Genomic DNA, 26,863 nt, shown 5'->3' with positions numbered 1-26,863 from the left:
TTTATTTCATACAGTAAACTAAATAGAAAGCTAATATAGTTAATTCATTGTTTTGGCATTTAGATATAGTCCTAAATTAGTCAGTCAGCAGAGTTAAAGTGACAGTACAGAAGTATGATTTAGACATGAGTTCCCCGACCTCACAGCCTACGCGTAGGTGCTGTTACCGAGTCTTGCTGTTCTGGCCTTGGTGGACCTCATCTGCTACTTGAAGAAAGAGGCTTGAAGAGGGGATTGGCTGTAATGTTTTCTAGGGATTCTAGTGATTAGACTGGACCCTGGTTTTATGGACACGCGATCGATGTTTTTGCATTTACAGTGCAATATTTGGCTCAATTTTAAGTCGTTTGACGTTATTTGTCAGGCCAAACGCATATTTTGGCACGATTTAAATGTGTGAAAAGCGCAACTGGCTGATCATTAGATTAATCTAGGTCGTTAACAGGTATGCCAGTCCATCATTGTTTTCATTGTGTCTTTGAAGTAACTAATCACCTATAGGCCTACAGTGTATTGAATGGAGTGGGTGGAGTAAAAAGTATTGCTGGGCATTAAATAATGATCATATATAGATTCTACAGACCCTAGTGAGTAATCCCAACCCCACTTTTACTTTGGCACCTATAATAGTTTTCTATCTATAAGTATTTTGTGTATTGCACATGTGGCATTTATTTGACGGTGAAACATAAATATGAACAAATATGAATCATTGTTAATGTTTAGACAATTTTTAAATATATCATGAATAAATACAGTTTAATTACACTTTTTCTACTATTACACGTAGGACTTTTATTTTGAGAATTTTCGAAATTCCGTGACGCTGAAGTACTTTTTTAGTGTTGCTGACGAGACGCTGATCCCAGCCGCACAGTCAGTGGCTACTGAAGAAGGTGTCTCGTCCTCTGAAAAAGGTGAGAAAGTAAGCCTTGTAAAGTTAGTTCTTGACCAGTTATCTAAGGCATGTTTGCAACAGCCAACACGTAAGTACGCATTTGCTAACATTAGCTTGCTAGCTAGCTAGACATAAAGCTACTCTACTGTTAGTTAGCATGCTAACACATATAGAACAAGCCTGGATACGGTAGTTAGGTCTGTTAAACATATTTTTAGTTATACATATCTACAGTAGCACGGTGGTTAGTTGCCTAGCCAGCTAGCTGTTTATTGTTATCAATGGGTTGTTGGTACGTTGTTTGACAAAATCTAACGCTTTTTGCCGAAACCCTATTTATGTTTGTTGTAACCTGTAACGTTACACGCTCCCCTCTCTCCGGCTTATCTTGTGTATTTTTGGTTGTTGCAGGCGTCATACATGATAACGTCAGCTAAATAACCAGCCAAGCTCCTGCTATGTTGATGGCTTAGCTAGTAGCTACAATCTGTCATATACAGGTGAGGTATCCACCTCCTGCTTGAGGGGGACTCAACCAGGGTTTAACCTATATACTGACAGTCTTGTTTTGAGTGCACATACACACTCATAGTCCTCAAGCTGCAGCCTGCAGGTGAATGGTTTCTTTGTTTTGAAGGACAAGCTGGCCTACCTCAATTTCTTCTGGGGAAATTTCCAGTGACTGGAGTTAAATTACAAAATCAATATTCAGGAGCCACAACCTGATGTACATAATCTGCACACTATAGATAGGCTACACACACACTGCACATGACACACAGCTTTTAAAGGGATATTCTATTTGGTTGGTGAAGTATGTTGATGGCGTTGCAGTGAGATGTATTATTTCATTCACAGTCATTCCATGTAGTTTTAGTCACTGCCAGGAAAGCTTTCTGGTGATTAACAATAGCAAGTAAACCATCTCAAATATAGGCTAGGCGCCATTGTCCCCATGGGTCGTTCCATGTCATTTCAGCAATCCATGACACCCAACATCTCAGATTGTTCTAAAAATCAATTCTGTAGTTAGAAACAGATACGATTAGCATTCTTGCAACATTATTTTATTGAAATATAATTTAATCTCAGAGAAATTAAGCTAATTGATTACATACATTATTATTTACAGAATTCATATAATACCCAATAAATATAGTGCCTAACATCCAATTTGACCTAACTTTTTTCGAACAATGAGTAAGACCGGAGGAAATGGTCAAAAGCCAACCACGGATCCCCCCCACAGCAAACCCACCCCAACAATAAGTATACAGTACCAGTTCTCTATGTCTGACAAATAGTATGGAGCTGTGGCTCGGAGTATTGTTTCTTCATCCTATGTAATGTATTTTGTTGTGAATTTGGGTTCCTTAATAACACCTGGAACAGCACCATCTAGTGGTCCAAAGCTGGTAATATCAGGATTTATTATGGAACATAAATTACTAAACTCAGGGGAAAAAATAATTGTCCCTTTTTCAGGACCCTGTCTTTCAAAGATAATTTGTAAAAATCCAAGTAACTTCACAGATCTTCATTGTAAAGGGTTTAAACACTGTTTCCCATGCTTGTTCAATGAACCATAAACAATTAATGAACATGCACCTGTGGAATGGTCGTTAACCTATCTGGGGTATGTGGGACGCTAGCCACTCGCCAACAGCCAGTGAAATAGCAGGGCGCCAAATTCAAAAATCTCGTAATTCAAATTTCTCAAACATACAAGTATTATTCTCCATTTTAAAGATAAACTTCTCGTTAATCCAACCACAGTGTCCGATTTTCAAAAAGGCTTTCCGGCGAAAGCATACCATTAGATTATGTTAGGACAGCACCTAGACAAGAAAAACCACACAGCCATTTTCCAAGCAAGGAGAGGCGTCACAAAAACCAGAAATACAGCTAAAATGAATCACTAACCTTTGACGATCTTCTTCAGATGACACTCCCAGGACTCAATGTTACACAATACATGTATGTTTTGCTCTATAAAGTTCATATTTATATCCAAAAACCCAATTTTACATTGGCGTGTAATGTTCAGAAATGTTTTGCCTCCAAAACAACCGGTGAATGAGCACATCAATTTACAGAAATACTCATCATAAACATTGATAAAATATAGAAGTGTTATGCATAGAATTAAAGATAAACTTCTCCTTAATGCAACCGCTGTGTCAGATTTAAAAAAAGTTTTACGGCGAAAGCACACCTTGCAATAATCTGAGTACAGCGCTCAGTCACCAAAACTGTTCACCCACGACTGCGTGGCCATGCACGTATCCAACTCAGTCATCAAGTTTGCAGACAGTGGTAGGCTTGATTACCAACAACGACGAGACGGCCTACAGGGAGGAGGTGAGGGCCCTCGGAGTGTGGTGTCAGGAAAATAACCTCGCACTCAATGTCAACAAAACAAAAGAGATGATCGTGGACTTCAGGAAACAGCTTAGGGAGCAGCCCCCCATTTACATTGACGGGACAGTAGTGGAGAGTTTTAAGTTCCTCGGCGTACACATCACGGACAAACTGAAATGGTCCACCCACACAGCCAGCGTGGTGAAGAAGGCGCAGCAGCGCCTCTTCAACCTCAGGAGGTTGAAGAAATTCGACTTGTCACCATAAACACTCACAAACTTTGACAGATGCACAATCGAGAGTATCCTGTCGGGCTGTATCACCGCCTGGTATGGCAGCTGCTCCGCCCATAACCGGAAGGCTCTCCAGAGGGTAGTGAGGTCTGCACAACGCATCACCGGGTGCAAACTACCTGCCCTCCAGGACACCTACACCACCCGATGTCACAGGAAGGCCAAAAAGATGATCAAGGACAGCAACCACCCGAGCCACTGCCTGTTCACCCCGCTAACATCCAGAAGGCGAGGTCAGTACAGGTGCATCAAAGCTGGAACCGAGAGACTGGAAAAACAGCTTCTATCTCAAGGCCATCAGACTGTTAAACAGCCATCACTAACACTGAGTGGCTGCTGCCAACATACTGACTCAACTCAAGCCACTTTAATAATGGGAAAATTGATGTAATCAATTTCACTTGCCAATTTATATTATTTATTTTAGATAATGTTTACATAACCTACATTATTCATCTCATATGTATTATTCATCTCATATGTATATACTGTACGCTATACCATCTACTGCATCTTGCCATCTTGATGTATTAGATGTATCACTAGCCACTTTAAACAATGCCACTTTGTTTTCATAACCTACATTACTCATCTCATATGTATATACTGTACTCTAAGCCATCCTGATGTAATGTATCACTAGCCACCTTAAACAATGCCGCTTTATATGTTTTCATACCCTACAATACTCATCTCATATGTATATACTGTACTCCATACCATCTATTACATCTTGCCTACGCCGTTCGGCCATCACTCATTTATATATTTTTATGTACATATTCGTATTCATTCCTTTACACTTGTGTGCACAAGGTAGTTGTTGTGGAATTGGTAGATTACTTGTTAGATATTGCTGCATGGTCAGAACTAGAAGCACAAGCATTTCGCTATACTTGCATTAACACCTGCTAACCATATGTATGTGACAAATACATTTTATTTTGATTTGACAAGCCATACAGATACCCGCCATGTTGTGGAGTCAACAAAAGTCAGAAATAGCATTATAAATATTCACTTATCTTCGATGATCTTCATCGGAATGCACTCCCAGGAATCCCAGTTCCACAATAAATGTTTGTTTTGTTTCGATAAAGTCCATATTTATGTCCAAATACCTCATTTTTGTTTGCGCGTTCAGTTCACTATTTCAAATGCAGACAAAGTCCAGACGAAAAGTCCAAAAAGTTGCATTACAGTTTGTAGAAACATGTCAAACGATGTATAGAATCAATCTTTAGGATGTTTTTATCAAATCGTCAATAATATTCCAACTGGACAATTCCTTTGTCTTTAGAAATGAAAAGGATCTCAGCTCGCTGTCACGGCTGTGCGTGTGACTGAGCTCATGGCAGTTTTCCAGACACCTGGTTCAAATAGCTCTTATTCTCTCCCCATTCACAGTAGAAGCCTGAAACAACGTTCTAAAGACTGTTGACATCTAGTGGAAGTCGTAGGAAGTGCAATATGACCCCACAGACACTGTATATTGGATAGGCAATCACTTGAAAAACTACAAACCTCAGATTTCCCACTTCCTGGTTGGATTTTTCTCAAGTTTTAGCCTGCCATATGAGTTCTGTTATACTCACAGACATAATTCAAACAGTTTTAGAAACTTCAGAGTTTTCTATCCAAATCTACTAATAATATGCATATCCTAGCTTCTGGGCCTGAGTAGCAGACAGTTTACTCTGGGCACGCTTTTCATCCGGATGTGAAAATACTGCCCCCTACCCCAAAGAAGTTAAGACACTAACAGCTTACAGACGGTAGGCAATTAAGGTCACAGTTATGAAAAATTTAAGACACTAAAGAGGCCTTTCTACTGACTCTGAAAAACACCAAAAGAAAGATGCCCAGGGTCCCTGCTCATCTGCATGAACGTGGCTTAGGCATGCTGCGAGTAGGCATGAGGACTGCAGATGTGGCCAGGGCAATAAATTGCAATGTCTGTACTGTGAGATGCCTAAGACAGTGCTACAGGGAGGCGGGACAGACAGCTGATTGTCCTCGCAGTGGCAGACCACGTGTAACAACACCTGCACAGGATCGGTACATCTGAACATCACACCTGTGGGACAGGTACAGGATAGCAACAACAACTGCCCGACTTACACCAGGAATGCACAATCCCTCCATCAGTGCTCAGACTGTCCACAATGGGCTGAGAGAGGCTAGACTGAGGGCTTGTAGGCCTGTTGTAAGTCAGGTCCTCACCAGACATCACCGGCAACAACGTCACCTATGGGCACAAACCCACCGTCGCTGGACCAGACAAGACTGGCAAAAAGTGCTCTTCACTGACGAGTTGCGGTTTTGTCTCACCAGGGGTGATGGTCAAATTCGCATTAATCGTCGAAGGAATGAGCGTTACACCGAGGCCTGTACTCTGGAGTGGGATCGATTTGGAGGTTGAGGGTCCGTCATGGTCTGGGGTGGTGTGTCACGGCATCATCGTACTGAGCTTGTTGTCATTGCAGGCAATCGCACCGCTGTGCGTTACAGGGAAGACCTTCTCCTCCCTCATGTGGTACCCTTCCTGCAGGCTCATCCTGACATGACCCTCCAGCATGACAATGTCACCAGCCATGCTGCTCGTTCTGTGCGTGATTTCCTGCAAGACAGGAACGTCAGTGTTCTGCCATGGCCAGCGAAGAGCCCGGATCTCAATCCCATTGAGCACGTCTGGGACCTGTTGGATCGGAGGGTGAGGGCTAGGACCATTCCCCCCAGAAATGTCTGGGAACTTGCAGGTGCCTTGGTGGAAGAGTGGGGTAATATCTCACTGCAAGAACTAGAAAATCTGGTGCAGTCCATGACATGCACTGCAGTACTTAATGCAGCTGATGGCCACACCAGATACTGACTTATTTTTGATTTTGTTCAGGGACACATTATTCCATTTCTGTTAGTCACATGACTGTGGAACTTGTTCAGTTTATGTCTCAGTTGTTGAATCTTATGTTCATACAAATATTTACACATGTTAAGTTTGCTGAAAATAAACGCAGTTGACGGTGAGAGGATGTTTCATTTTTTGCTGAGTTTAGTTTCTCGGAACGGGGGGACAAAACATCACTGAATTCGCTGGGCATACATTACATTGGATGAAGAAACAATACTCAAAGCCGCAGCTCCATACTACTTGTCAGACACAGAGAACTGATACTATATATTCTTATTTGGGGTGGGGTCCGTGGGTGGCTTTTGACAATTTCTTTGGATTCCTCATGTCTAACTCATTGTTAGAAAAATATTTGTCCAAATCACATGTTGGCTATTATATTTGAATATTATATGAATCCTATAAATGAAAATGGCCAATTTTGGGTGCAATCAATTAGCTTAATTTTTCACATTCTATTTCAACAAAATAATTTCAGAATGCTAATTTTGTGTTTATAACAATAGAAACAATTTCTGAACAATCTGAGATGATGGCTGGCAATCCTCTTTCTTGTGCTTTTTGAGGTGGAACAACCCCCACCTAAACCTTATGTGTTTGCAGTGGTAGAGCTAAGCTGATGCCCAACCCTAACCTCTGTTTTTACAACAATCTGCTAAGGCTACAGAGATGTAGGTTACTCTCAGCACAGTTTAGCATACTTTTAGAATCCCAATGCAGTGAGCTTGGTAAGCACCTCCGTGTCTCCTTCCACTATAATGTGTGTAAAGTTGACCACACGGTGAGTCTTGTTGTCCACGGTGTATATGGGTGTTGGAAACAGTCACGTGAACTGTTAGCTTCAGGCTGCATTCTCTTTAACCTAGTCCCTGTCCTTGTTCCTGACCACATTGTGTTCTCTGCAGTGTCAGCAGCATCACACTGAAATATTGATGCTTTGTCTGCTTTCTGCTGTGTAGTGATGGGTCCTGTTACCTACAAGTCACTCTATTGCTGTATGTGCATATTATACTGGGCAGTACTGGATATGGCCCCCCTGTAACGAGTCACCTTGTTCCTCCATAAGTAGGGTTGCAAAGGGTCGGAAACTTTCTCTTGTGGCATATTTTGGTTTAACTATCCGCAATTCAATGGAATTGCAACCCTCTGCATGCACAGTGCATTCTTCCATCACATGTACAGCTGATTCTCAAGATCTTGCACACTAATGAGATGCTATTGAGCCCACACTACTACACTGTTTGAGCCAAGGACTACATGCTTTCTGGTAACTTTTGATTACTATACTGGGTGGGGTGAATATATTTTATATTAGCTAGTAAATAGTAGCCTACAGCAAAGTGTGTTTAAATCATTTCTAACTTGTTAACAATTTCTGCTAGTTAGTTTTTGCTACCATGTGGGTTTTAGCCTGCTGAGTGTTAATTCACCTGTTTCCATACGTTTCATTTTAAAACATTTGTCTTTAGTGATGCAACGATATGACATTTTTAACCGATATATTCCTTGCCCAAAAAATGATACTGATAAGCGATATTTAAAATGTTTGCTTTTTTTTTTAAGCAGTCTAGTACAGTTAAATAGTTAACACACACACAAACGCAGCGGTCTGAGGCACTGCATCTCAGTGCAAGAGGCGTCACTACAGTCCCTGGTTCGTATCCAGGCTCTATCACATCCGGCCGTGATTGGGAGTCTCATAGGGCGGCACACAATTGGCCCAGCATCGTTCGGGTTTGGCCGGGGTAGGCCATCATTGTAAATTAAGAATTTGTTCTTAACTGACTTGCCTAGTTAAATAAAGGTTACACACACCACGCTGGCCCAAAAATTATTAAGTTGGCATTTGCGTATGTCCCCATTACCAGTAAAACATCATCAAAAACGATTTATGTTACTTACTTGCTGTGCTGTTTCGTTGTTCATTTCTTCAGTCGTTACATTCTCAACCAGGATTTCTATGGAACGCCGTTTGGGTCTTTGCGTGTCAAAAAAGACGCGTGTTAAATAAGCTTGTTGCCCAATCAGGATATGACTGCACGTCACATAATAAATTTATGCATTCATTAAACACTTTCATACATAGTGTAATCAATGTGTAATAACTACACAATCACTCGTATTTCATGTCACAACGATTCATCGATACGTATGCTATGATGCTGGTGAAGTTGTCTTGCGCACCTACAGTGCTGGTCATTAAAAAAAAAGCTAGCTAGCTCATGGATGCAATGTTCTTCCCCAAAAATATAGCAAAACGACATCTGTTTCAGTAGCTATAGTTAGATAGCTAACTATATAGCTAGGTGTCATCATCTAAAATAGCCCTAATTTACAAGACGGTTCTTATTTGATTAATGGTGGTCGGACCCATCTATGTGAAGCTAGCCACAATAAGGATAGTGGACTTTGCGGTTAGCCTTCAAATAAAAGTATGGCATAATTCTACTATTTGTATTAATTTGCATCACTGTCAATGACATACTTTTATTTTGACGGCAAACTGTAAATTCCACTATTGTGCCTAATCCATATTGTGGCTAGCTTCACAACACAACCCGGTCCGGTTGAGCCTCACTAGCCAGATGAAGCTAGCTGGCTGCTTATAACGTTAGCTTTGGGCAACATGGTTAAGTAGCTGGCTAGCTATTAATTTTCATGAACTGAAGTTCAATTTCAATAGGCAAACGACAAGTGGCAACCTAGCTAATACTTACTCACAAGGATTCCTAAATCATTGCTAAGAATAATGAAAATGATTGCAGTTTCTACTAGTCATTGTTTTCAGTCTGGTTGTATTGGTGCTAGCTAGGTACCAAGCTAAAGCTAGCTACCCCAGAAAAGTAGTGGTTAAACAAATAATGCTTTATTAAACATCGTTCGTGGCCCGGTGTTGGCTTGTCTGCAGACTTTTTTTGTACAGCTTTGACAGTGCTACTGTATCTTTTTTGACACGCAAAGACCCAAATGGCGTTCCATAGTATGCATGTCGTGAAGCTAATAGCAGTGACGCTATTACTGTGTAACTCCGGTAGGGCAACATCTGAAAAATAGCGCACTTGGTAGAGTGTACCGGTGCTCGACCAGTCGACGAAAGCCAATATCACCCACGACAGAGAACGGTTGATTGTTAAGGACAATGAATTCCATTATCTTGGCTTTAATGGATTTTGCCTTTGAGTTGTCTCGCTGAAATTTTCTTACTCTTTCAAATGACTGCTCGACTTGTTGACTGCTCGATCCACACAGCAGACATTGTGGGCTAGGTTAGGAATGCTGTGTTGCACGTGTAACGCAAAATTTCACGTGGTGTCATGTACCTACGTTATATAGGTATGTACGGCAGCTTTGACATCGTTTTTTTACATCGGCGTTAAACTAGACATTCGGCCGATACCGATGATGGCATTTTTAGCTAATTTCGTTGTTTAATCTATCTGCGTAACTATTTATCTGTACATGGAATTGTATATATATATTTTTTTACTCATTTTTGTCTAATCTTTACAGGAAAATGCCACGGGCACGATCTGTGTGGAGACATTTCACTGCAGCTAATGTAGAAGGAAAAGCTGTGTACATTTGCAAATACTGTGCCAAATCATATGTCAAGAATGCAACAAAAATGCAGAATCATCTGGCCAAGTGCATAAAGTTCCCTCAGCGCTCACAACAAGCAACCTCTGACAAAAGTCCCTCTACTTCTATTCGAGGTGAAAATTATGAATCGGACACTTTATCGGTAACAACAGCTCATGGTCCTCCTGGAATCTGAAGTTTTTTTGACTCAATGGAGGAACGTAGTCAGAGAAATGCTGATGAATGTCTTGCTCGAGCTGTGTATGCAACTGGTTCACCTCTGATGCTCACAGGCAATGTGTATTAGAAGAGATTTCTGAATATTCTTCGCCCAGCATACACCCCTCCAACCAAACATGCTTTATCTACTCATTTGCTGGATGAGAGTTCAAGTGCAGGTCAAGCAAATCATGTGGAAAGCAGACTGTATGGCAATCATCTCTGATGGGTGGTCGAATGTTCGTGGGCAAGGAATAATTAACTACATCTCCACCCCTCAACCAGTATTCTACAGGTGCACAGACACAAGGGACAACAGACACAACGGTCTCTACATTGCAGATGAGCTGAAGGCAGTCATCAATGACCTTGGACCACAGAAGGTATTTGCACTGGTGACAGACAATGCTGTGAACATGAAGGCTGCTTGGTCTAAAGTGGAGACGTCCTACCCTCACATCACACCCATTGGCTGTGCTGCTCATGCATTGAATCTGCTCCTCAAGGACATCATGGCACTGAAAACAATGGCTACACTCTACAAGAGAGCCAAGGAAATGGTTAGGTATGTGGAGGGTCATCAAGTTATAGCAGCAATCTACCTCGCCAAGCAAAGTGAGAAGAATAAGAGCACCACATAGAAGCTGCCCAGCAACACCCGTTGGGGTGGTGCTGCCATCATGTTTGACAGTCTCCTGGAGGGGAAGGAGTCTCTCCAAGTAATGGCCATATCAGTCTGCCGATATGGACAGCCCCATCAAGAGGATCCTCCTGGATGATGTATTTTGAGAGAGAGAGTGGTAAGCAGCCTGTAACCTATAGCAGTAACCATTGCACAAATTGAGGGAGACAATGCCATCCTGCCTGATGTTCAGACTCTGCTTGCAGATGTAAGAGAAGAAATCAGTACTGCCCTGCCCACTTCACTGTTGCTCCAAGCAGAGGAAACTGCAGTTCTGAAATGCATCAAAAAGTGTGAAGACTTCTGCCTGAAGCCCATACACGCTACAGCATACATGTTGGACCCCAAGTATGCTGGCAAGAGCATCTTGTCTGGTGCAGAGATCAACAAGGCTTATGGTGTCATCACTACAGTGTCTCGCCATCTTGGCCTGGATGAGGGCAAGGTTTTTGGCAGTCTGGCAAAGTACACTTCCAAGCAAGGGCTTTGGAATGAAAATGCAATATGGCAGTCGTGCCAACATCTCATCAGCCACCTGGTGGAAGGGACTTTGTGGATCTGAGGCTCTTTCCACTGTTGCCTCCACCATCCTCCAAATCCTACCAACATCAGCCGCCTCAGAGCGCAACTGGTCCTTGTTTGGGAACACACACCCCAAAGCACGCAACAGGCTGACAAAATTGGTGGCCATCCGGGCAAATTTGAGGCTTTTTGAGCCTGACAATGAGCCATCCTCAACAAGGTTGGAAAGTGACAGTGAAGATGAGGCCTCAGTCTGATGTTCAAGAGGTGGACATTGAGGAGGTCCAGGGAGAAGACATGGACGCCTGAGAGGAAGACAACCAAAGCTTTAATTTCTAGACTGTCATTTTACCGATGTATGTTGAAAACGTTTTGGGGAGATGCGATGGATCATTGGGGGTTGTTCAGTGAAATCATCCCATGTGAAGAATCAACTCATTTAATTAAAGTTAAATTCGTAACAGAATTTTTTTATTATTTTCTATTGGAAGGATTTAATACTTTGCAATTATGTCTACTTATGATATGGTAAATATATCCAATTCAAAAAACATCCATTCTAAATGGTATTGATATTAATTTGCATATATTCCCACGGAAAGTTCCCACCTTCCGAATATTCCCCAAAATGCCATAAGGCATGGGGTTGATTTTTATTTATTTTTTTCATCCAGGAATGGAGCTTGTTTGATTGGAGAGCAGTTCTTAGGTCTGAATGTTCTCAGTATTTCTGGGCTTGATTGGCCTGTGTCTGTGCCTCCTTCCTGCTGGAACATCAGGGGTTTGTGGGGGGTGATTCATCTTGTCATGGTATATTTAGTTAAATGGGGAAAAGCCCATGGACTTGAATAAGTGTGTGAAAATGCTCAATTCTATCCAAAACTGCATTGACTGATTGTCAAAAATGTGGCCATGCAAGCCTTAGTTAGAGAAGGTGGTAAAGGTGTAAGAGTAAAAAAAAAAAAAGATAACTATAGGCTTAGCTCAATGTCCCAGATGGTCTCAATGTCTTCCTCAATTTCATTGGTGTGTGAACAACAATTAAAATGTCATCTTTCCCCACCAGCCAGCTCTTATAAGTTCCCTCCAGCCAGGCAGCTAGATGAGTCAGCGGAAGGAGCGCCGCGGGATCCACGTGGACCAGTCAGAGCTGCACTGCAACAAGGGCTGCGGTTACTATGGCAACGCAGCCTGGCAGGGCCTGTGCTCCAAGTGCTGGCGGGAGGAGTACCAGCGGGCCCGGCAGAAGCAGATCCAGGAGGACTGGGCCCTAGCTGAGAAGTAAGGAAGAAACAGTCTTAGTCCTGGATCAATGGGCCTCAAACTGGGGGTGGGGTGTGATGATGGAGGGGTCCATAGATAGTTGGTGGGATGACGTAGGATGAAATGTAGGCCCACTTGTGAAATGTTCTAATCAATTGCGACGTGTTGTCAGTGCTGGGGTGCGTTCCTTCCTCAGTGGCAGGGTAGATACTTTTACATCACAAAGTTTCATGTGCGATGCCTCACTATGTTGGAATGTCAACATTCAACCCCAGGTCACTGGCCAGCAGTGTTAACAGTCAAGCTGGTTTGTCTTATCCACATGGTATTCTACTGTAGCAGAGGATATGTGCCTATAAGTATTCACCCACTTGGATTTCTTAACATTTATTGTGTTATAAAGTGAGATTACAATTGATTTATTATTTTTTTGTCAACGATCTAGACACAATCTATTGTCAAAGTGGAAGAAAAGTTATAATTTTGTTTAAAGATGAATGAAAAGTAAAACTCAAATATACCTTGATTTAAATAAGAATTCACTCCCCTGAGTCAATACATGTTAGAAACACCTTTGGCAGTGAATAGATCTGTGAGTCTTTTTAGGTAAGTCTCTAAGAGCGGAAGGTGCTCTCGAGTGGCAAAAGGCGTCACTGCAGTACCTGGTTCGAATCCAGGCTGCATCACATCCGGCTGTGGTTGGGAGTCCCATAGGGTGGCGCACAATTGGCCCAGCGTCGTCCGGGTTTGGCCAGGGTAGGCCATCATTGTAAATAATAATTTGTTCTTAACTGACTTGTCTAGTTAAATAAATATAAAAAAGAGCTTAGTTTGCACACCTTAATTGTGCATATTTGGCCATTTATTTTCAAAATTCTTCAACCTCTGTCAAGGTGTTGGGGATCATGGCTAGACAGCCATTTTCAGGTCTTGCCATAGATTTTCAAGCAGATTAAAGTCAACTGTAACTTGGCCACTCAGGAACATTCACCGTCTTTTTGGTAAGCAACAATGGTGTATATTTGGCCATGAGTTTTTGGTTATTGTCCTGCTGAAAGGTGAATGCGTCTCCCAGTGTCGGTTGGAAAGCAGACTAAAACAGGATTTCCTTTAGGTTTTTGCCTGTGCTTTGCTCTATTCTGTTTATTTTTATCCTAAAAAAACTCCTTAGTCCTTGCCAATGACAAGCTTACCCGTAACATGATGCAGCCACCATCATGCTTGAAAATATGAAGTGGGACTTAAGGATGTATTGGATTTGCCCCAAACATAACGCTTTGTATTCAGGACACAAAGGTCAATTCTAAAACCATAATTCCACCTTGACATTATGGGGTATTGTCTGTATGCCAGTGACCAAAAATCTGCATTTAATCAATTTTAAATTCAGGCTGTAACAACGCAAGCTCATGTTGTGGACGCATCTATATGTATAAAACAACATCATGGGTAACTCGTCTTTTATTTTGTGGGACCAAGTCACACATGAATAGAATCAACCTGCATACATCGATATTTGATACAGATATTCAAATATGATTACATTAAGCTTATTGACCTTTTCAACTGCTCTATTGAATGTATCAAATGTTTCTTTGGAGCTATTCACACAATGGAGAACTATGGAGAACTCTTGTGAAAGAACGTCAAGGACGTTTTGTAGCCATTGAGTTATGCTGAGCTTATGTGGAGGCTTCCATCTGGTCACTAACATCCTTTTTGCTGCAGTCAGTTCAGACAACCATACTCGTTTGTGTGGTACGGTGAGAGTCAGTGAAGAGTCGTCATTCACCAATAATATATGGGGAGATGGGGAATGGAAACACCAACTATGCTCGATAGAGACCTGTCAAACTGGGGTAGTCCTACATCATATGCATGTAAGTTCCAATATTTATTACAGAACACAACAGACAATTTGGAATAGGAGCAAGTTTAAGTTGGCAGCATTTCCTATGTCAATTAATTTGTAGTGTATTAGTTGATGATTTCAAATTTCGGGAAGACTTTGGGATATTCATTATGTCCGAAAGTTTATGAATACCTTGTTCAGACCATGATAGGTTTTCCCTTCCAAAGGTAGGGAGTTATTTCTAAATATTGGTGTTTGGGTATGCAATTGCACTTCCCAATTACCAAGTTTTTCAATTTGTTGCCAGGTCTGTATTGAGTGGGTGATGATTGGTCCAAACTGATTACGGCAAAACTTAGGAGATAAAGAAGAGAATAGTACATCTTTCAATGTAAATGGTGACATTATATTTTCCTCTATTTCCAACCAAGGAAGACCTTGTATCTTGATCAAACCATTTCTTAGGTGGGCGGAGCTCGAGAGACAAAGCATATAACTTCAAGTCCGGTAAACCTAGACCCCCAAAACCTTTGGGTTGCTGGAGTGTAGTCATTTTAATTCTAGGATGTTTCCCTTTCCATAGAATTTTATATCTTTCCCAGTACCCGAATGGCGGTGGCAAAGAAATGTAGTCTAGGCAAGACATTCCTTCTGACTATCGAAATTCGACCTGATGAAGGTTAGATTAAACCGTCTGCTGTAATTGCAGTTGTGACTGGTTTGTAGTTCTTCAAAACAATTTTTATCTAGAGGGAAAAATGTTTTTATTTTTTCAATTTTGTGGTATCAAACTGGTAGTTAGTCTTGTCCCATCGCTGCAACTCCCGTACGGACTAGGGAGAGGCGACGGTCGAGAGCCGTGCGTCCTCCGAAACTCAACCCAGCCAAGCCGCACTGGTTCTTGACACAATTCCTGCTTAACCCGAAAGCCAGCCACACCAATGTGTCGGAGGAAGCACCTTGTGACCGTGTCAGCGTGCATTGCCGCCCGGCCCGCCACAGGAGCCGCTAGTGTGCGATAAGACAAGAACATCTCTGCCGGCAAAACCCTTCCCTAACCCGGACGACGCTGGGCCAATTGTGCGCCACCCCATGGGTGTCGCGGCCGGCTGCGACAGACCCTGGACTCGAACCAGGATCTCTAGTGGCACAGCTTAGACCACTGTGCCACTCGGGAGGCCCCGGGAAAAATGTTTTTTTTTCTTCCACTAATGGCGCCAATGATAGGGCAAATAGGAGGCTGGACAGCCTTGACGAGTTCCCCGTTAGATGGCGAACTGTGAGGAGCATTGGATACCCATCAAGACCATCGCATAGGGGGGTACTGTAAATTATTTTTTAACATAGTTATAAACATTTAGCCAAATCCATATGATGGGTTTGGATTTCTAAACTTTAAATGTTATTAATCATCAGTTATACTAGAGACATGAGGAGTGCCATAGTCTAGAGTCTACACCAGAAGTTAATGGTTATCTGTAGGAGGAATGTATATGGTGGATGCAGTTAAGCTTGGAATGTTTAATTTTTTTAACTTAACCTTGATTTAACTAGGCAAGTCAGTTAAGAACAAATTCTTATTTACAATGATGGCCTACCAAAAGACAAAAGGCCTGCGGGGACTGGGATTAAAAATAAAATAAATAAATATAGGACTGAACACACATCATGACAAGAGACAACACTACATAAAGAGAGACCTAAGACGACAACAACAGCAACGCAGCAACACATGACAACACAGCATGGTAGCTGCGCAAAACATGGTACAAACATTATTGGGCACAGACATCAGCACAAAGGGCACGAAGGTAGAGACAACAATACATCACACAAAGCTGCCCAAACTGTCAGTAAGAGCGACCATGATTCAGTCTTTGAATGAAGAAATTGAGATAAAACTATCCAGTTTGAGGTGTTTGTTGCAGCTTGTTCCAGTCGCTAGCTGCAGCGAATTGAAAAGACGAGCGACCCAGGGATGTGTGTGCTTTCGGGACCTTTAACAGAATTGTGACTGTATGTGGAGGATGAGGGCTGCAGTAGATATCTCAGATAGGGGGGAGTGAGGCCTAAGAGTGTTTTATAAATAAGCATCAACCAGTGGGTCTTGTGACAGGTATACCGAGATGACCAGTTTACAGAGGAGTATAGAGTGCAGTGATGTGTCCTATAAGCACTGATGGCAAATCTGATGGCCGAGTGGTAAGAACATCTAGCCGCTCGACAGCACCCTTACCTGCTGATCTATAAATGATGTTGCCGTAATCTAGCATGGGTAGGATGGTCATCTGAATCGGGGTTAGTTTGGCAGCTGGGGTGAAAGAGGAGTGATTTCTGATAGAGGAAACCAAGTCTAAATTTAACTTTAGCCTGCAGCTTTGATATGTGCTGAGAGAAGGACAGTGGACCGTCTGGCCATGCGCCCAAGTACTTGTATGAGGTGACTACCTCAAGCTCTAAACCCTCAGTAGTAATCACACCTGTGGGGAGAGGGGCTTGCTTCTTACCAAACCACGTGACCTTTGTTTTGGAGGTGTTCAGAACAAGGTTAGGGGTAGAGAAAGCTTGTTGGACACTAGGAAAGCTTTGTAGAGCATTTTACACAAAATCTGGGGAGGGGCCAGCTGAGTATAATACTATATCATCTGCATATAAATGGATGAGAGAGCTTCCTACTGCCTGAGCTATGTTGTTGATGTAAATTGAGAAGAGCATGGTGCCTAGGATTGAGCCTTGGGGTACTCCCTTGGTGACAGGCAGTGACTGAGAGCAGATTTTCTGACTTGATACACTGCACTCTTTGAGAGAGGTAGTTAGCAAACCAGGCCAAAGACCCCTCAGAGACACCAATACTCCTTAGCTGGCCCACAAGAATGGAATGGTCTACCATATCAAAAGCTTGGGCCAAGTCAATAAAAATAGCAGCACAACATTGCTTAGAATCAAGGGCAATGGTGACATCATAGAGAACCTTTAAGGTTGCAGTGACACATCCATAACCTGAGCTGAAACCAGATTGCATACCAGAGAGAATACTATAGACATTAAGAAAGCCAGTCAGTTGATTATTGAAAAGTTTTCCAACACTTTTGATGAACAGGGCAAAATAGAAATAGGCCTATAACAATTAGATCAGCTTGATCACCCCCTTTAAATAAAGGATGAACCGTGGCTGCCTTTCAAGCAATGGGAACCTCCCCAGAAAGGAGAGACCGGCTTGGTGACGATAGGGTCAGCAACCCTGTACTGAGTGAAGGAAGGATGATGTGAAGGAAAGATAATCACATGTGGCAGGCACTGATAAGGATGGAGAGGTGGATTAGTGAGGAAAGGGGTCGAGGTCAGGTCACCTTAAGGGAGAAGGAACAGTTTATTGCCCGTGTCACATAATTTCCTGCCTAGCAATAGAGATGTAATGTTTTTAGAGATGGAGGACGTCACCCATATTGGGGTATATGTACTACCACTGGTGGAAATATGTCATTGTCTAAGTTCAGCTGTTCGATCCTTTTGGGCGAATAAACTTGGTTGGAGCTTTCATAGTGTCCGTCAATTTCTTACTCTGATATTTAGAACCTAACACAGTATACCAGAGGTAGAACCATTCGAGATGGTCAAAGGCCTTTTCCGCATCAATTGGCAGGACTGCACAGGAGGGCGGTATATTAGGTGTAATGTGTATTATATGTAGGAGACGTCTCAGATTGTTTGACGAGACCCATTTGATCAGGTTGAACTAGTTTTGGTAAAATGGTTTCAAGATGTTTGGCTAGAACCTTGGCGTACACCTCATGTCACATGAGGGAGAGAGGCCTATGACTTGAAAAAATATTTGGTTCTTTACCTTTTTTATGTAACAGAGAGATAATTGCATTATTAACGTCTCTATTGAAAAAGCCCATTTGAATAGATATTCGTAACATCTCTAATAATATCAGACCAAGTTCAGACCAAAAGGTTAAATAAAATTCAGGTGGGATGCCATCCCATCCAGGGGATTTACCTCGGTTCATGTCTTTCAATGCATTGTGCAATTCATTGAGTGTTTTATAGGTGCATCTAAAGAGTGTGCATCATCAGAGGAGAGTTTTGCAGTACATTCAAGCCCTCAAAAAAGGGTCTCTTGCTGTCTGAGGTATTTTGTACTTCAGAACTGTATAATTTTTCATATACATTTTTTAAAATATAGATTGATGGAATCATGCAAGAGAACATTGTTTCCATTCAGGCTGACAATGTCAGCAAGACTATCATTATTCCGTAATTTACTCACTAAGAGGAAGCTAGGTCTATTTAAAGTCAGATTTAATGATTAATAATTCTCTCTTCGGCGGAGAAACTGTTCTGCTTGTTGACGAGTTAGTAAGAATAAAGTGGACAACTGTTTTTTGTTTTTTTTAGTTGAGACTTGTCTTCAGACTGTTTGAGGATAAATTCATGTAAATCAGACATGAATTGATCAGAATTCCAAATTTTTTAAAGGAGTGAGATTAAATCTCCACCTTGTGGCACAATTTGGAGCATTGGTTGTTGATAATTTGCATAAATTTGCAAGATCATTAGGCACACTACATGACCAAAAGAATGTGGGCACCTGCTCGTCAAACATCTCATTCCAAAATCATGGGCATTAATATGGAGTTGGTCCCCTCTTTGCTGCTATATCAGCCTCCACTCTTTTAGGAAGGCTTTCCACTAGATGTTGGAACATTGCTGCAGAGACTTGCCACGAGAATTAGTGAGGTCGGGCACTGATGTTGGGCGATTAGGCCTGGCTCGCAGTTGGCGTTGCAGTTCATCCCAAAGGTGTTCGATGGAGTTGAGGTCAGGGCACTGTGCAGGCCAGTCAAGTTCTTCCACACCGATCTCTACAAACAATTTCTGTATGGGCCTCGCTTTGTGCATGGGATTATTGTCATGCGGAAACAGGAAAAGGCCTTCCCCAAACTGTTGCCACAAAGTTGGAAACAGAGTCGTCTAGAATATCATTGTATGCTAAGCGTTAAGATTTCCCTTCACTGGAACGAAGGGGCCTAGCCCGAACCATGAAAAACAGCCCCAGACCATTATTCGTCTTCCACCTAACCTTACAGTTGGCTCTATGCATTGGGGCAGGTAGCGTTCTCTTGGCATCCGTCAAACCCAGATTCGTTCGCCAGATGGTGACCGCGATTCATCACGCCAGGGAACGCGTTTCCACTGCTCCAGAGTCCAATGGCGGCGAGCTTTACACCACTCTAGCCGACACTTGGCACTGCGCATGGTGATCTTAGACTTGTGTTTAGCTGTTCGGCCATGGAAACCCATTTCATGAAGCTGACGTTGCTTTCCGAGGCAGTTTGGAACTCGGTAGTGAGTGTTGCAACTGAGGACAGGCGATTTTTTTTTTTTTTTTTTTTTTTTTTTAACGCGCTTCAGCACTCGACAGTCCCGTTCTGTGAGCTTGTGTGGCTTACCGCTTCGCGGCTGAGCCGTTGTTTACATTTACATTTACATTTAAGTCATTTAGCAGACGCTCTTATCCAGAGCGACTTACAAATTGGATGTTGCTCCTAGATGTTTCCACTTCACCATAAAAGCACTTACATTTGACCGGGGCAGCTCTAGCAGGGCAGAAATTTGATGAACTGAGCTCCTGATTGCTCTGGAGCAGGTTTTCATCAAGGATGTCTCTGTACTTTGCTCTGTTCATCGATCCCTCAATCCTGACTAGTCTCTCAGTCCCTGCCGCTGAAAAACATCCCCATAACATGATGCTGCCACCACCATGCTTCAACGTAGGGATGGTGCCAGGTTTCTTCCCGACGTGACGTTTGGCATTCAGGCTGGAGAGTTCAATCTTGGTTTCATCAGACCAGAGAATCTTGTTTCTCATGGTCAGAGTTGTTTAAGTGCCTCTTGGCAAACTACAAGCGGGCTGTCATGTGCCTTTTACTGAGGAGTGGCTTCCATCTGGCCACTCTACCATAAAGGCCTGATTGGTGGAGTGCTGCAGAGATGGTTGTCCTTCTGGAAGGTTCTCCACAGCGTAACTCTGGAGCTCTGTCAGAGTGACCATCGGGTTCTTGGTCACCTCCCTGACCAAGGCCCTTCTTCCCCCAATTGCTCAGTTTGGCTGGGCGGCCAGCTCTAGGAAGAGTCTTGGTGGTTCCAAACTTCTTCCATTTAATGATGAAGGCCACTGTGTTCTTGGGGACCTTCAATGCTGCAGACATTTTTTGATACCGTTTCCCAGATCTGTACCTCAACACAATCCTGTCTCAGAGCTCTACGGACAATTCCTTCGACCTCATGGCTTGGTTTTTACTTAGACATGCATTGTCAACTGTGGGACCTTATATAGACCGGTGTGTGCCTTTCCAAATCATGTCCAATGAATTTAATTTACCACAGGTGAACTCCAAGTTGTAGAAACATCTCAAGGATGATAAATGGGATGCACCTGAGCTCAGTTTTGAGTCTCCTAGGAAAGGGTCTGAATACTTATGTAAATAAGGTTTTTCAGTTTAAAATTTTCTATACATTTGCAACAGTTTCTAAAAACCTGTTTCGCTTTGTCATTATGGGGTATTGTGTGTAGATTGAACAATTTGTATTTAATCCATTTTAGAAAAAGGCTGTAACGTAACAAAATTGTAAAAAGTCAAGGGGTCAGAATTAGAGGTCGACCGATTATGATTTTAACGCCGATACCGATTTATTGGAGGACCAAACAAAGGCGACGCCGATTAACCGGCCAATTTTTTTCTTTTCTTTTTTAAATTTAATTTTTTACTTTTTTCTCCTTTTTATTTTTAATTTAATTAATTTTTTAAATTTTATTATTATTTTTTTATATATATTTTTTGTAATAATGACAATTACAACAATACTGAATGAACACTTATTTTAACTTAATATAATACATCAATAAAATCAATTTAGCCCCAAATAAATAATGAAACGTGTTCAATTTGGTTTAAATAATGCAAAAACAAAGTGTTGGAGAAGAAAGTAAAAGTGCAATATGTGCCATGTAAGAAAGCTAACGTTTAAGTTCCTTGCTCAGAACATGAGAACATATGAAAGCTGGTGGTTCCTTTTAACATGAGTCTTCAATATTCCCAGGTAAGAAGTTTTAGGTTGTAGTTATTATAGGAATTATAGGACTATTTCTCTATACAATTTGTATTTCATATACCATTGACTATTGGATGTTCTTACACTGGCAATACTAAAGTGCCTATAACAGTATAGCTTCCGTCCCTCTCCTCGCTCCTACCTGGGCTTGAACCAGGAACACATCGACAACAGCCACCCTCGAAGCAACGTTACCCATGCAGAGCAAGTGACGTTTGAAACGCTATTAGCGCGCACCCCGCTAACTAGCTAGCCATTTCACATGGGTTACACCAGCCTAATCTCGGGAGTTGATAGGCTTGAAGTCATAAACGGCGCAATGCTTGAAGCATTGCGAAGAGCTGCTGGCAAAACGCACGAAAGTGCTGTTTGAATGAATGTTTACGAGCCTGCTGGTGCCTACCATCGCTCAGTCAGACTGCTCTATCAAATCATAGACTTAATTATAACATAATAACACACAGAAATATGAGCCTTTGGTCATTAATATGGTTGAATCCAGAAACTATCATCTCGAAAACAAAACGTTTATTCTTTTAGTGAAATACGGAACCGTTCTGTATTTTATCTAACTGGTGGCATCCATAAGTCTAAATATTCCTGTTACATTGCACAACGTTCAATGTTATGTCATAATTATGTAAAATTCGGGCAAATTAGTTCGCAGGAGCCAGGCTGCCCAAACTGTTGCATATACCCTGACTCTGCGTGCAATGAACGCAAGAGAAGTGACACAATTTCACCTAGTTAATATTTCCTGCTAACCTGGATTTCTTTTAGCTAAATATGCAGGTTTAAAAATATATACTTCTGTGTATTGATTTTAAGAAAGGCATTGATGTTTATGGTTAGGTACATTCGTGTAACGATTGTGCTTTTTTTCGCAAATGCGCTTTTGTTAAATCATCCCCCGTTTGGCGAAGTCGGCTGTCTTTGTAAGGAAGAAATAGTCTTCACAGTTCGCAACGAGCCAGGCGGCCCAAACTGCTGCATATACCCTGACTCTGTTGCAAGAGAAGTGACACATTTTCCCTAGTTAAAAGAAATTCATGTTAGCAGGCAATATTAACTAAATATGCAGGTTTAAAAATATATACTTGTGTATTGATTTTAAGGAAGGCATTGATGTTTATGGTTAGGTACACGTTGGAGCAAGGGGGTGAATACTTATGCAATGACTATTGTAGTTGTTTAATTTGTAAAAATGTGTAGAATTATCTTTTCACTTTGACATTATAGAGTATTTGGCAAACAAAATCACAATTACATATGTTTCAATCCCACTTTGTAATGTAACAAAATGTGAAAAAAGTCCAAGGGGGTGAATACTTATGATACCCACTGTATATGATAATTAAAATAGTTTTGGGGCGTTAAAGACATTTCAAATTTGACTAGCTTTGTCCAACCCTCCCTTGACACATGGCGCCTGAGTTTCAAGTTAGGAGAAATTGGAAGAGAGAGAACTCCTTTATGATAAAGCGTTGCATGCATCTACAGTGCCTTCACAAAGTTTTCATACCTCTTGATTTATTCCACATTTTGTTGTGTTACAGCCTGAATTCAGTATTTTATTAAATAGATTTTTTTCGCACCCATCTGAACAAAATACCCCATAATGACAGTGAAAACCCATGTTTTTAGAAATATTAGCAAATTTATTGAAAATTAAATGCAGAAAAATATTATTTACACCCCTTTCCTATGACACTCCAAATTGAGCTCAGGTGCATCAAATTTTCTTTGATCATTCTTGAGATTTCACTATAACTTGATTGGAATCCACCTGTGGCCAATTAAATTGTTTGGACATGATTTTAACAAAAACACCTGTCATAAGGTCTCACAGTTGACAGTTCATGTCAGAGCAGAAACTACACCGTGAGGACCAAGGAACTGTCCGAGATAGAATTGTGATGAGACATATATCTGGGGAAGGGTCTAAAACAATTTCTGGAGTGTTGAAAGTTTCCAAGAGCACAGTGGTCTCCATAATTGGGAAAGTGAAGAAATATGGAGCTACCCAGACTCTGCCTAGAGCTAGGTGTCCAACTGGGCAAGAAGGACCTTGGTCAGTGGGGTGACCAAGAACCCAATGACCACTCTGACACAACTACAGAGTTCCTTGGCTGAGATGGGACAACCTTCCAGAAGGACAACAGCCTCTACAGCACGTCACCAATCTGGGCTTTATGGGAGATTGGCCAGACCGAAGCCACTGCTGAGAAAAAGGCACATGACAGCACTCCTGGTGTTTGCAAAAAGGCATTGTGAAAGACACTGAGATCATAAGGCAAAAGATCTGATGGTCTGGTGAGACATAACTCTTTGGCCTGAATGCCAAGCACTACGTCTGGAGGTACAGCTCATCACCCTTCTAACACCATCCCTACCCGGAAGCATGGTTGTGGCAGCGTCATGCTATGGGGATGCTTTTCAGAGGCATGAACCGGGATACTGGTAAGGATAGAGGAAACAATGAATGAGGCAAAATACAGGCTAATCCTTGATGAGAACCTGCTTCAGAGTGCAACGACCTTAGACTGGGGGGAAGATTTACGTTCCAACAGGACAATGACCCCAAGCATACAGCCAAAGAGACACTGGAATAACTTCAGAACAATAATGTGTAAGTCCTTGAGTGGCACAGCCAAAGCCTAGACTTGAATCCTATTTAAAATCTGTGGAAAGACTTGAAGATTGCTGTTCAGCTCCGCTCCCCATCTCATTTAACCGAGCATAAGAAAAATCTTAATGAAAGAATTGGACAAAATCCCAAATCCAGATGTGCAAAGCTGATACAGACATACCCAAGATGACTCCAAGCTGTAATCACCGCCAAAGGTGTGTCATGACATTGCCCTGTTGGGTGAGGTTTATAACCCCCCCCCCCCCCCATAAATACCTTTTCTCTCCACTCTACAGAATGGACTCTTGGAAAGCCCTTTGTTAACACAGAGAGAGTATGGTAACATCAAAAGGTTGGGGAAAGGTACAATATTTCTGTAATCCAACCAGTTGAAAGTGTCTGTTGGTACTTAAAGAATATGTCGTCAGATCAGTTGGTGTCTGGGACACATCTGATGATAGGATGACATAAATTGTATTTTGGAAAGTCTACACATTCTAGTTATCAGATTCACATGGAATGGGTGTGCAATTTAAATGTTTAAATTTGAAACTATTTGTGAAAAGATTAAATGTAATTTTAGCTTCTAAATGAGAATTGTTTGCATGAGTAAACTATGCTCACTCAGTGGCCATGCCAAAGTGAACAGACATTGATTGAGAACTATGAAACACGCCCTTCTCTCCCTCAATACAAAAGCTTGTTGACGGAAGTCAAACTTAGTTCCTGACGATGTGAGGACTGGTGTCCATACGTTTTAAAAGGGCTAATTTCAACATGAAAGGACAGACAGTCTCCTAATAAGAACGACAGGGTACAACGTATCACCCCTACAACACTACGACCAGAAATATTCTTCAAAGGACAAGGGCGATCTCTGCTGGGCAAACCAGTCTTCCAACTTCGAAGATAGAAGACTGGTTTGTAAATTATATAAACTCAGCAAAAAAAGAAACGTCCTCTCACAGTCAACTGCGTTTATTTTCAGCAAACTTAACGTGTAAATATTTGTATGAACATAACAAGATTCAACAACTGAGACATAAACTGAACAAGTTTACAGACATGTGACTAACGGATTGAATATTGTGTCCCTGAACAAAGGGGGGGTCAAAATCAAAAGTAACAGTCAGTATCTGGTGTGGCCATCAGCAGCATTAAGTACTGCAGTGCATCTCCTCCTCATGGACTGCACCAGATTTGCACAGATTTGCCAGTTCTTGCTGTGAGATGTTACCCCACTCTTCCACCTGCAAGTTCCCGGACATTTCTGGGGGGAATGGCCCTCACCCTCCGATCCAACAGGTCCCAGACGTACTCATTGGGGTCCAGGCTCTTCTCTGGCCATGACAGAACACTGACATTCCTGTCTTGCAGGAAATCACGCACAGAATGAGCAGTATGGCTGGTGGCATTGTCATGCTGGAGGGTCATGTAAGGATGAGCCTGCAGGAAGGGTACCACATGAGGAAGGATGTCGTCCCTGTAATGCACATCATTGAGATTACCTGCAATGACAACAAGCTCAGTCCGATGATGCTGTGACATACCGCCCCTGACCATGACAGACCCTTGACCTCCAAATCGATCCCGCTCCAGAGTACAGGCTTGGTGTAACGCTCATTCCTTCGACGACAAACGCGAATCCGACCATCGCCCCTGGTGAGACAAAACCGCGACTTGTCAGTGAAAAGCACTTTTTGCCAGTCCTGTCTGGTCCAGTGACGGTGGGTTTGTGCCCATAGGCGACGTTGTTGCCGGTGATGTCTGGTGAGGACCTGCCTTACAACAGGCCTACAAGCCCTCAGTCCAGCCTCTCTCAGCCTATTGTGGACAGTCTGAGCACTGATGGAAGAATTGTGCATTCCCTCCATCATTGCGTTTGTGTAACACTTGGGCAGTTGTTGTTGCCATCCTGTACCTGTCCCGCAGGTGTGATGTTCGGATGTACCGATCCTGTGCAGGTGTTGTTACACGTGGTCTGCCACTGCAAGTATGATCAGCTGTCCGTCCTGTCTCCCTGTAGCGCTGTCTTAGGCGTCTCACAGTACGGACATTGCAATTTATTGCATTTGGCCACATCTGCAGTCCTCATGCCTCCTTGCAGCATGCTAAGGCATGTTCACGCAGAGGAGCAGGGACCCTGGGCATTTTTTCTTTTTGGTCTTTTTCAGTGTCAGTAGAAAGGCCTCTTTAGCGTCCTAAGTTTTCATAACTGTGACCTTAACTGCCTACCATCTGTAAGCTGTTAGTGTCTTAACGACCGTTCCACAGGTGCATGTTCATTAATTGTTTATGGTTCATTGAACAAGCATGGGAAACAGTGTTTAAACCCTTTACAATGAAGATCTGTGAAGTTATTTGGATAATCTTTGAAAGACAGGGTCCTGAGTTTATCTTGCATTTTCCTTTTCTGAATGGGCAGTTATTAGAATGCATAAGATTCTGTATTTACGGTAGCATAGCTCTTCTTCAAGGTGCAATAGAGACCCAATCTCCTTTGTCCCTCAGTCTTCCCGCTCTTTGATTCAAACC

At 42.2% G+C, this 26,863-nt stretch overlaps 1 protein-coding gene across 4 annotated transcripts in view; it reads left to right on the top strand.

The window, feature by feature from the left end:
- The first annotated feature begins 817 nt into the window (after nt 1–817).
- LOC115148794 (rab5 GDP/GTP exchange factor) overlaps nt 818–26,863 on the top strand; it is a 38,518-nt gene continuing 12,472 nt past the window's right edge. The window contains exons 1-3 of one of the 4 annotated variants that reach the window (XM_029691025.1): nt 886–917; nt 1,310–1,398; nt 12,532–12,746. In XM_029691025.1, the coding sequence (XP_029546885.1) occupies nt 12,568–12,746 (179 nt within the window). In that variant the 5' untranslated portion in view covers nt 886–917; nt 1,310–1,398; nt 12,532–12,567. Of the gene's footprint in view, nt 918–1,309; nt 1,399–11,984; nt 12,747–26,863 lie in introns of those variants that run through there. The other 3 variants (XM_029691023.1, XM_029691026.1, XM_029691024.1) reach the window with 3 other exon arrangements.

Source organism: Salmo trutta, chromosome 15 (assembly GCF_901001165.1).
Source record: "Salmo trutta chromosome 15, fSalTru1.1, whole genome shotgun sequence".
Lineage (NCBI taxonomy): Eukaryota > Metazoa > Chordata > Actinopteri > Salmoniformes > Salmonidae > Salmo > Salmo trutta.
The sequence above is the reverse complement of the archived record's forward strand: the minus strand, read 5'-3'. Positions and strand labels throughout refer to the sequence as shown.